The sequence below is a fragment of the Halichoerus grypus genome, chromosome 1 (assembly GCF_964656455.1).
Source record: "Halichoerus grypus chromosome 1, mHalGry1.hap1.1, whole genome shotgun sequence".
Taxonomy (NCBI): domain Eukaryota; kingdom Metazoa; phylum Chordata; class Mammalia; order Carnivora; family Phocidae; genus Halichoerus; species Halichoerus grypus.
Window position 1 is genome coordinate 162,132,802 of NC_135712.1, and position 12,046 is coordinate 162,144,847.

Genomic DNA, 12,046 nt, shown 5'->3' on the forward strand with positions numbered 1-12,046 from the left:
AGCTGAGGCCCAGAGAGGTGAAGCAACTTTCCCAGGATCACACAGCTCATGGTGTCCGAACCTAAACCCTATGCTCTTGACGACCCAACCGGCCTGCCGGAACTGCCATCTAAGTTCTCTCCTAAGTGCACTTTGCCGGAGCTCCTGCCACGCCGTGCCTCCTTTGCCCGTAGTTGGTGCTTAACCACATTCATCGATCATCCTATCAGAGGTCAAAGGGGAAGAAAATGAAACAGCAGAGAAGAGGGCCAGGCTGGCAGAGAGAGGATCTAACTCAAGGAAGTAATTATATATTAAGTGAAAAAGTCCACCGGCATGCTCACTGACTTAGCCGCGCCGCGTCCCTGATGGATCTGCGGCCCTGGCTGCCTTCCAGTGGCCAGAGCCGTGTCAGAGCGTCTGCTGCAAGTCACATCTCTGCCACCGTCCAGGTGTACTGGCCAGCAGGTGGGGGCTGCCAGGTGGGCTGGAGGCTGTGCAGGGCAGAAGGAGACATTCCTGATGGAGCAGCCCGGCGCTGACTGAGTGCTAAATGACAGGCGCTGGGAGCCGAGCCTCAGTTTCCTTGTCTGTAGAATGGGTGTCACTGGGAGGGGGGAGCCCCAGGACCTGGGGGTGTTCAAGAGCCTGTTGCTGAGTGGCAACACCCAGCCATGCCTTGTTGGAGGCCAGAGAGGGTCAGGGTGAGGCTGCAGAGAACACAGTCCTCTCTGCTCACCCACGGTGGAGGAGGGGTGCGGGGCGGGGGGTGGCGTGTGGGGGCGTGTGAAGGGAGCAGTTAGGTGGGTATTGAAAAGATTTCCCCAGGCTCTGAATTTGAGAGCAAATGTTACCAGAATGCAAAGTACCCAAGATCATCACAACCCAGCTCCCCCCACCTCTCATCTCTGCCCTGGCGGGAGGGACCATAATGCAGACCAGAGAGGAAAGGCATGATCTCGGGGTATACAGCCAGAAAGTGGTAGGGCTATGCTGCCCGGGGCAGACGTCCAGGACACGGGGGCCCTCAGCCTCCAGAGGCCCCGGGCACAGTTTGGGTCGCCAGATTCAGCAAATAAAAATATAAGTTGTTAGTTAAATTTGAATTTCAAATAAACAATGAATTGTTCTTAGTATAAGTATGCCCCATGTTAATATTTGGTACCTACTTGCACTAAACTTTTTGTTGTTGCTTATCTGAAATCCAGAGCTAACTGGGCCTCTCGTGTGTCGCCTGACAGCCCTAGGCATGAGGAGGGGCAGGAGATGGCTGGGTTTGGGAAGGTGGAGCCCTCAAGTCAGACTGCCCGAGTTTGGGTCCTGACCCCACCACTAAACTAACCCCACAACCCCATTTGATTGCTGGAAACTCAGGCTGGGTTTTCTCCTGTCTTTATAGTACCAACCTCATGAGACTGGCGTGGGGAGTCCACGAGATCCTTCTAAAGCCCTTAGATTGCGTCCTGGCACACAGTCCAGGCTCAATATATGCTCCCTCTTTGTATTATGGACTGAATTGGGGTGAGCAGAGGAGCTATAATCAATTGCTAGCCATGCACGTAAGGCAGCCGGTCTCAAACATCGGGGTATCTGGACCCCTTAACGTTTAAAGAAGTGATGGCAGGCCCCGAGCTGTCCTGCGTGTGTGTGTTTTATCTATCAGTTGTTACAATAATAGAAATTGAAGCTGAGAAAAAAATGTAAATATCTATGTGTTCATCTTCAATGATAATGAGCCCACTGCGTTTACATAAATAACACATTTTGAGTGAAAATAGCTCTATGTTGTAAAACCAATAAAATAAAACAGTGAGAAAAGTGGCATTTGTTTTACATTTCTGCCCATCTCTCCCGTGTGGCTTCATCGAAGTCGGCTGCCTTCTCACATCCACCACGGCATCCGGCCTCCTGCGCATCATCCGGCCTCTGGAAAAGCCCACCTTACACCTACGAGTGCGTGAGGGTAAAAAAGGCAAGTATCTTAGTATTACTATAAAAATAGTTGTGACCTTCTGATCTCCTAATCCCGAGGGAGGTCCGCGGCTCACGTGTTGAGAATCCCTGTCTGAGGCCCGTCTCAGGCAGAGGCCTCTAGCCGCCCCGGAGCCGCCTGCACGTCCCGGCCGCGGGGACAGAACTTGGGCTGGCATGAGACAATGCTGGTATAGTCTCGGTCACGATGTCCACTCCCAGAGCCATGAGGAGCCCACCTGTGGTTAGAGTGCACTTTACAGCGAGGTCGCTGAGGCTCAGCGGCTGGAAGGGCCCTCCTGGCCCAGTCCCTCCATGGTCAGAGGGGGCAGAGCTGAATGGAGCCCAGGAGCATCCTGGGTGCCCTCCAACCTGCACACCCCTGATTCCCGCCCTGCCTCTGCACCCAACACATGTGCGCGCATGCACACACACACACACACACACACACACACTGTGGGCCTGACGCCAAGCAGGTGCCAGGGATTATAGGTGAACAGTGAAGGTCAAGCCAACGTCCAGGTAACCCAGGCTGCTCAATCTGTGAGCGGCCTCTGGGTGTACATCTTATGAGTATGACCTGGCACCCCTTGGCGTGGCCTGTGTGTGTCCCTCAGGGCCTGCCAGTGAGGTCTGTCTGGGGCTCCGGTCGAGGCAGATGTGGGCCTGCACTTCCCCTTTGTGAGTGCTTGGTCCCTCCCTTTGCCCCGTGCAGGTCCCTTTGGCTCTCTGGCTCAGTGTCCATGTGCTACGTGGGTCCGTGTGCACGCCCACAAGCCTGTGTCATGACGCTCTCTCTGGGTCAGGGGTGGCTGGGCATCTTGGAGGCTAAGCTGGAAGATGGCGGCAAAGTTTTGCTGTTGCCTCCAGCACATTCTTCTGGGGCCAGGAGCGTCGTTGTGGCAACCAGGGACCACCTTGTCGAAGAGCGGGTGTGTCTGTGATCACGTTAAGAGAGCTGGGTCTGTCTCTGCACTCCCAGCCGGCCCCTGAGCAGGCAGGCAGCACTCAGGACCCGCCAACTCTCGTCCCCCAGCTCCTTAGCTCTAGAAGCTCGCCCGAGCCCAAGCGGGAGCCTGGTGAATCTGGGAATAGGCTCCAGATCTTCAGTCATTCTGATTCAACAAAGATTTATTAACCCCAACTATGTGCTGAGCACTGGAGACCCAGTGCACCAAAGATAGATGAAGTCCTACACTTATGAAACTTAATAAATGTATTAATACCCAAGCCTCACACTTCCTCAGCCCTGACGGTGTGCCAGGCACTGCGTTTTGCAGTTCGTGTGTGTTAGTTCAGTTAATCACCGCGCTGATTCTATTACTGTCCAGGCACAGGTTAGGTTACTGGCTCTAAACTACACAGCAGAAAACAGCAGAGGCAGGTTGGAACACAGGGCATCTGGCCCCGTGCTCTTCACCGCTAATCTGCACAGCCTCTAATAAATGAGAAATACCATTTAATATAATGGTAAATGCCACAAAGAAACAAAAATAGTGGATATAAGGTGTTGGAAGCCAGGGTCGCTAGGATTATACTATTGAAGAGTTGGCATTGGAGTTGAGTCTTATTAACCAAAAATAGCCAGCCATGCAAAGGTCAGAGGGAACAGCAGATGCAAAGGCCCAGAGGCAGGACGGAACATGGCACGTTTGGAAGAACAGAAGGAAGGCCACGAGCTGGAGCCTCGTGAGGGAGGGGCTCTGTGCTGTCACAGATGAATTGCCAAATCTCAGCGGCTTCCACAACAAGATGTATATTTCTTGCTTGTCAGTGTTCCTGACCAGAAGGTGGCTCTCCTCAAAGTGGCCATTCAGGGACAATTCGGAGCCCTTCCTTCTATGGTTCCACTGCCCATACTCTATGGCCCTTGGGTGGCTGTGTCAGGCTTGCGGAAGGGAAAGAGCCTGCGAAGTGTTGATGGGCTGGGAGTGGAGCACATCACCCCCACTTCGTGGTCCAGAGCCTAGCCCCCCGGCCACTCTCAACTGCAAGGGAGACTGAAACGTGCTCCAGCAATATGACCTGGAACAAGAGGACCCCAGCATGGTGCGAATGTAGCCAGACTCTGCCACCAAAGGCTGCTGGCTGTGCCAACAGAGAGCTGTCAGATTTGGGTGTATTTTGACGTAGACTAATGGGATTTGCTGATGGATGGGGGATAGAGGAAGATAAGACCCAAGACTGAGTCCGGGACCAGACAGCTGACAGAGGTGGAGAAGGTGAGGCTCTGGGATAGGGGAGAATGGGGAGGATTTGGGGTTCCCTTGGCCAGCTGCCAGGGCACCCCCTGCAGGCCTATCCCTTCAGGGCCCTTGGGAAGGCCTAGATCCTGCCCTGTGGAGCCTTGGACTAGGTTTCAACTGAAGTCCAGAGGATGTGGGAATGTGTGTGCACACACATGTATGCATGCATATGTATGTCTGAACAACAAATAGGCCATTTATCCTTCCCAAGCCCCCTGCAAACTATTTTGCTGCTGCTAGGTGTACCGTGTTGATGAGAGGCCTTTCCCAGGAGGCACAAGTCCCGCCCTTGGTCTTCTTTCTGCTAGACTTACTGCATGCCCTTGCATAAAGCCCTGCCCCTCTCTGGGCCTCAGTTTCTCCATCTCTAAAACGAGAGTTTTGGTCCAAATCAGAGGCTGTACGCTGGTGGTCCAAAGGCCAAATTCAGCTTGCAGCCTGCACCATCCTCATGGTGTTTGTCAAAATACCAAAAAGGTGGGAGATTTTACTTAAATTTTTGATTCAGTCTCTTAAGATTTGGGCCTTTTTCATGTCTGCTTTATTGAAAAGCCATTTTAGGAATAGACCAAAGAGAGGGAAATAACTTTGCCCAACACAGTGCCCAATATTTTTTACCATTGTGTTTGAAGAATCTCATCATCATGGAAGGAATAGTATTAGTTAATAATAATAATATTTATCATTCATCCATTGCTCTGCAACTCAAAGTGCCATACAATCATCACTAGGAGGACCCCGTGACGTAAATATTATTATCCTACTTTTACAGATGGAGAAATTGAGGCTCAGGGCTCAACTGAGCCGGGGACCTCAGAGAGGGAGCAGGCCCAGGGTCAGGAACTCAAAGTGTGCTAAGGGGCCAGGTGACAGGCTGGCAGGCAACCTGGCCATTCTTTTCGTAGGCCTTGCTGCCCTCATGCCAGACACACTCTTCATCTGGATAGTAAGGAAGGACATGGGGGTAATTTCTGGTATCTGGGGAGGCTGGTCAGAACCTTCCCAATTCTTGGACACCATGAGGCCAGGAACAGAGGGACTGCAAGCTTGGAAATTCTCTTTGCTCATGGTAGACTCTGGTTTTCTAAGGCAGAGATAGACTGTAACATGGGATCTATAAGAAGTTTCTGTATATTTTCTCCTCCCTTACCTACCCCCCTACCTACCTATCCACCCATCCACCCACCCACTCCCCCATCCAGATATCCACCCATCTACTTACCTACCCACCTACCCACTCCACCATCCATCCATCCATCCATCCACTCACCCATCCATCCAGCTATCCATCCATCCACTCATTCCTTCACATCCTTACCCATCCTGACACCCAAGTAAAGAAGAAATAAACGGTCCAACGGAAGAAATCAACCAACCATCCAGCCATTTTATTTGTCCATGCTGTGATCCAGGCCCAGTGCTGACATTGGGGAGTCCAACACAGCCTAGACACTGAGGGGCTCCCAGTGCGTGGGGCCATCAGGCTGTGGTCTCAGAGGTATCTGAGTTTCACCAGTGTCTGTGGGCACAGAGTTCAGAGGTGCCATCTCTTGGTGGCTCAACACAATCGCCAAAGGTCCCTGTAGTCTGCCTCACACCACACCTCACCCGCAAGCAGAGACACCTGGGGACCAGCAGATGCACAGGCACACACCCACATGCACACACCCCCCTGAATCTCTCAGGCACATGGAGAGAGACACACACACAGCTGGGCATATGCAGGAGAACACACAATGTAGGCACATCAGCACCCCAGAGGTGCTCGAAGGTGCAAAGTCACGTGACTACCCCAAGACTCCCGAAGGTCACGCACACACACACAAACACACACACATGCACACAGAAATGCAAACGGACACATATTAGAACACCCACAGCCTCTTGGAGGAGAGCTTTGCAGGTCGGCAGGCACTGGATATAGGTGGACCCAGAGCAGAGAGGACTCATCCACAACTCTCTGCCGGTCTGCTCTAGGACCGTGACATCCAGGAAGCCCTGTTGAGCCCTGCTACTCATGGGACCCCTCACCCCAGTTTTTCTGCTCCGTAACTGAGGACTGTGCCTCACCTGTCAGGACCCACGGCAATGGGAGGGGCATCCTGGTGAGCAGCGGGCTCCCTGAGCTGGTTTTGCCATGTGGTGAACCATCAAGCCCTCTAATGGTCACCCAATGCCAAGGGCACGGGCCTGCCCGCCACATGGCTCATCACAGTGACCTTGCTCAAAAGGCGTAGGCTGGGGATCTGATTCCTTTCCCAGGTAATACCAATGACACCCCAACCCAGGCATCCAGGGGCCACTTCTGCCTGCTTGGCCAACAGAACTCGAGAACCCAGCTATGTGAGGGTCCCCATGGGAACCAGGCCTCGCTCCTCCTTACCCCAAAGCAAGTACCAGAATTAAGAAGAAGCACAGGCCATGGAATCATACAGGCAGACTCGATATAAATAAAATATTCATATAAAAATAGTCTCTTACAAAATATTCTCTCTTATCCAGTGGCTCACTTTCCAAAAGATGGAAACTGCTGGGAGTTTTATTATTATCTTTCCTCTCTCTCTGTATTCCAAACTGGATTCTTCTACTGGTGTAAGTTTGAGCTGGGGAGGACTAAAGGATGGGAATCATAATCTGGGAGACGACTCCAAATCTGGACCAGCTTAAATTTCTGGATAAGTAGCAGCAAACAGCAAAAAAATATAAACGTGTGTGTATATATATCTATATATGTATAAAGGACGTCTGCTCTTAAACATCTAGTGCTGCAAGGGGGGGCGGTACTTGCAAAATCAACTAGTAGAAATATCTGCATAAAGGATAATTATGTACAGTTCTACTTGACTCCTTGTCCTAGCGACAAAATTATCCCGCAAGGAAAGCAAGCAGTCCACTTTGATTGCAGAAAACGGATCCCGATGAGGTGGGAGGATTCTTTTTTAATTTAATAAATTAATATTATTTTTTATCAGAATAAATTGTTAAATATTGCTATGTTGAGGCCCCAGGGCCCAGAGCTCCTGGTGCAAAAGGCTCTGCTCCAGCCGAGGAGGGCCCCACCAGGCAGTGTGTGGGGTGGGGCGGAGCAGCAGTGGGTGTGGAAGAGAACAGTCCAGGGCTCTGGGGAGATCTTTCCACCGGGCGCCTGCAGAAAACCCAGGAGAGGTGTCCCCACAGCAGAAAAGACAAGCTCAGCATTCCCCCGCCGAGATCCCGGACGAGACCTGCCAGGGTGACTGCAGCCGGAAGCTGTCCGGTCCCCCCTGCAGTCTGACTCGCGGCTGGAGGTGCCCAGCCGCCGAGTCCCGGGCTCACTTGCACGTGTACACCTCGGTGCGCTCGCTGCAGGTGTTGCACTTGACATAACAGCACCAGTGGAACTTGCAGTTGCACTGCCACACGCGGGCGTACTGGTGGGTGTTGTAGCCGCGGCCACAGCACATGAGGTCGCAGCCGCTGGCCTGCGGGGCCGTCTTGTTGCAGGCGCGGCCCTGCGTGCCCACGCTGCCCGTCACCGGGTCCTCCTCGCAGTAGTTGGGCGACTTCTCGATGTACACCAGGTCCGTGTCCATGGGCTTGCGGTACGACAGCGGCTTCTTGATCTTCAGGAAGGTGGGCCGCTTGTTGCGGCTGGCGCGCACGGGCTCCACGTGGACAGCCTCGTTGTACTTGTCCTTGAGCACGTAGCCCAGCTCCCGGAACTGCGGCAGCGTGGTCCAGCATGTCTTGGTGGTGCACGAGCCGGACACACCGTGGCACTTACATTCCAGCTTCATGTTCTCCTCCAGGATCTGCAGGGGCGGGCGGGGAAGAGCACAGCGCACGTCACTGCACACTGCAAGCAGCGGCCCCGGGCGGCGCCCAGCCCCGCCCAGCCCCGCCCAGCCCCGCCCAGCCTACCCGGCTTGGGCTTTTGTGGTTCTTTGTGGTGGGGGGTCTCAGACCTGGATTCAAATTCCTCTCACCCTTGGCCTCTGTGCTGTGCTTCTACCTGGAGCTCACTTGCTCTCCCTGCCCCTCCCAACTCCTATCTGGTCCTTAGATTGGTGCTCAGGTCAGTTCAGGCCAGTCCAGGGCACACAGAGGGTTCTCTTTGACCTGCACAGCTTTATTTATTTTTTATTATTTTTTTTAAAGATTTTATTTATTTATTTAAGAGAGAGAGATGGAGAGCGAGAGCACGAGCCGGGGAGGGGCAGAGGAAGTGGGAGAAGCAGACTCCCCGCTGAGCAGGGAGCCCCATGCGGGACTCCATCCCAGGACCCCAGGATCATGACCTGAGCTGAAGGCAGACATTTAACCGACTGAGCCACGCAGGCGCCCCTGGCCTGCACAGGTTTAAAATCTTTTTGAACCAACATTTAAAAACCAGCAGATAGACTTCCGGGGTTGGTTGGTTGGTTGGTTTCTGTGTTTTGGCAAACAGAAAGGGCATCTGGCAACTCTAGGGTGCGAGTCAAATCATTTACTAACTGGCATAGCTGAGGGCTGACCTACGGGGAGGGCAGCATGGCCGTCCTCTCCCCACAGCCTCTGCCAGCACGGTCACGTAGCAGCAACACCGGGAGCTGTCCCAGCAGCTGCCTCCTTCCCCGGCTGGCATCCCTCAATCTGCCACAGTCCCCACCACTCCATATTGCCTCCCTGACCTTAGAGGTCCTCTGCTTTGACCACTTATGACATCTGCCAGGCACGGTGAACACACGAGGCTGGGAATCCTGGCTCTGATTTAGCCTTCCCTGGCAGCTTTCCCTGCCCTCCAGGCTACATGATGTGCCTCTTCTTCTGAGTTCCCAATTCCCCTCAGGCTCCCATCGCCATAGCACTGAGATGCAGCACTATACAGGGAACGAAAAGCACAGATGCTGGACTCTGGGTTTAAATCCCAGATCTAACACCAACCTGCTGTGTGCCCTTGGGCAACTTCCTTGAGTCCTCTGTGCTGCAGTTTCCCCGTATGCAAAATGAGGATGATAATTGTAACTAACTGTAATCATACAACGAAGCACTTGACAGCAACAGAAAAGAATGAACTAATACACACAAAAAGAACAGATCTCTAAGATGTAATGCTGAGTGAAAGAAGTTGGATGCCAGAAAGAACCAACTGTGTGATCCCACTGATAACGAAGTTCAAGAACAGGCAAAATTAATGGCTGGTACATGGGCAGTTGGCCCGTGAGCCATATTTTGCTGACCCCTGCCTTGGAATATCCCTGCAAGCAAAGAAAGCAACATTTGCCAACCCCCCGTGGTACTGGATATTTAGGTTGTTTTCAGGCTTTGGGGTTTGTTCTTTTTAAAATCTTTTCTCTCCCTGCCTTCTTTCTTCTTTCTTTGTTTAAACTATATTATAGAAGGAAGTATCTTTGGAACTAAAGCTTCTCTTCCTTTCTCATCATCTTCAGCCCAATTTTATCCCAACAGACATTTATGAAGCTCCTACTGTGTACCAGGCACTGGGATGGGGATGTACTAGTGAGCACAGTTTCTGGGTCACAGTGTATGAGCATTTTCATGGTCTTCATCTGGACTGGCAAATTAACTTTGCCTGTTATAGAGTGAAAAAAAGTGGATTAATGAGTAAATGACTGAACATTTATTAATCACCTGTACACGCACTGGGCCCATGTTTTCGTATGTGGCATTATTTAACTCTATGAGGTTAGCATGATTCCATTTTACAGGGGTAAAAACTGAGGCTCAGCTAAGTCCTGGAGCTGGTCTGTGGGGCATTCAGAGGCAAGGGTCTTACTGCTGAGGGTTGTGAATCAACTGCTTGGTGGCTCTCCTGACTTGCTTTGTGACCTTGGAATTGTCACACCCCCTTTCTGGGCCTCAGCCGCCTTCACTGAAACATGGAATGAAGTCAATTCCATCTTTTCTTGGCGAAAGCCAGGGTGCTGGAACAGAATCAGACATTCAAAAAATAATCATTAGCTCTGCCTCTGGGCCTGGGCCAGTGTGGGTGCTGGGGACACAGAGGTGACAAGATAAGTTTCCTGTCTCCAAGGGTGGGCTCCTGTTCAGGGTCCTCCCAGTCCTGTGAGCTCTGCTTCCAGGAGGAGATGACCAGTGCTTGGGTCAGTGGACTCAACGGGAAGGGAGCACCACCCTGTTTCAATCACAGTATCTGGAATCAAATGAGCCAGCAATGCCATAAGCATCCAGAATGTTCTGGGACAGAGATTTCAGTTGGCTGAATGCTCTGATTCCAGGACACCTAGTGTGACAGAGCACCTACTGTGCGCTGTCGTCCTCATACGACCTGCACACACGCGCAGCTGCTACTAGGATGAGCAGCCCCCCAGATAACACAGATGTCCCTTTTGGTTGTCAGTGAGGAGATAGTTCCCCAGCGTCCAGCCCGCCTCCCCGCCTGGGCCTGAGAAGCATGGGAAAAGAGCAAGGCTCGGGGGTGTGGCGATGCGCTTTGGGGGCAGGGTTCGGCAGCAGGTTCCCTCTGACTGGGATTGCAGTGCAGTCAGGGATTTCAACACACACATGCTGGGGGACACTCAGAACGGATTCGGATGATACTGAGGATGCGGGACACCTAGAACCCTCAGCATGGCCGGTGGGTGTGCATACACTGCACGGTGTCTGATAAGACACGCTGACCTATGGCTCAGAAATTTCACTTCCAAGGCATATACCTGAGAGAATCAAATGCTGTGTGCACAGGAAATAGGTTCAAGGACGTTCATAGCAGCAGCATTGAAGGACATATGGAGAGGGCCCAGTGTGGTCTCACGGTATGTTCACACTGGGCGCTCTCCGTATGGCCAGCCATGGTGGGATGGATAAGCTGAGGGGTGCGCTCAGCGGGACACTATAGGACAGTGACAATGAACAGCTATGGCAAAACACACCAACAGAGGTCAAGCTCAGAAATACAGTGGGGAGGGAAAAAAGCAATTGGAAAAGACGTTCATCTATATCAAGTCCAAAAGCAGGCAAAAGTGGATTGTATTGTTCGGGGGCACCTACAGAGGCAGAAAGCATAATAAAAAGTCAAGAAATGAGGGTCACAAATATCAAGACGGTGGCTGTCTCCAGGGTGGGGCGCGAGGGGCTGTGGTTGACAGGGGTCACCTGGGGCACTTCTGGGGCGCTGGCAATGTCTGTTCCTTGATACGGATGCTTTATAATTCTTCTTTTATTTTTATTTTTTAAAGATTTTATTTATTTGACAGAGAGAGACACAGCGAGAGAGGGAACACAAGCAGGGGGAGTGGGAGAGGGAGAAGCAGGCTTCCCGCTGAGCAGGGAGCCCGATGTGGGGCTCCATCCCAGGACTCTGGGATCATGACCTGAGCTGAAGGCAGATGCTTAAGGACTGAGCCCCCCAGGCGCCCTATAATTCTTCTTTTAAATCAATGTAAATGTCCTGTGTGCTTTTTTGCACAGAAGCTGTATGTTAACAATTTATAAAAATGCAGTGGGTACAACAGCCGCTAAGCACATGAAAGGATGCTCAACATCATTAGGCATCAGGCAAATGCAAATCAAAATAGCCACTTCACACCCTCTAGGATGGCTGACAGAAGAAATACAGACATAGCAAGTGTTAGCAAGGGTGTGGAGAAATGGAAACCTTCACACACTACTGGTGGGAATGTGAAATGGAGCAGCCCTGTGGAAAACTATCTGGTAGTTCCTCAAAATGTGAAACACAGGGTTATCGTATGGCCCAGTGCTATGACCTGAATGTTTGAGTCTCACCCCCCCAAATTCATGTGTTGAAATCCTAACCCCCTCTTGCCCCCCAGCCCCCCCGCCCCCCAGCCCCCTTCCCCCGGGGAGACAGTAAGTGGGGCCTTTGGGAGATTCTTAAGTCATGAGGGTAG

General features: G+C 52.1%; 1 protein-coding gene across 1 annotated transcript in view; it reads right to left on the reverse strand.

Annotated features, from left to right (window-relative positions):
• Positions 1-5,564: 5,564 nt before the first annotated feature.
• The window catches only part of WNT7A (Wnt family member 7A), a 65,020-nt gene continuing 58,538 nt past the window's right edge, over positions 5,565-12,046 (reverse strand). Inside the window, exon 4 of the mRNA XM_036113495.2 lies at positions 5,565-7,987. Within this exon, the coding sequence (XP_035969388.1) occupies positions 7,508-7,987 (480 nt within the window). The 3' untranslated portion in view covers positions 5,565-7,507. The remainder of the gene's footprint in view (positions 7,988-12,046) is intronic.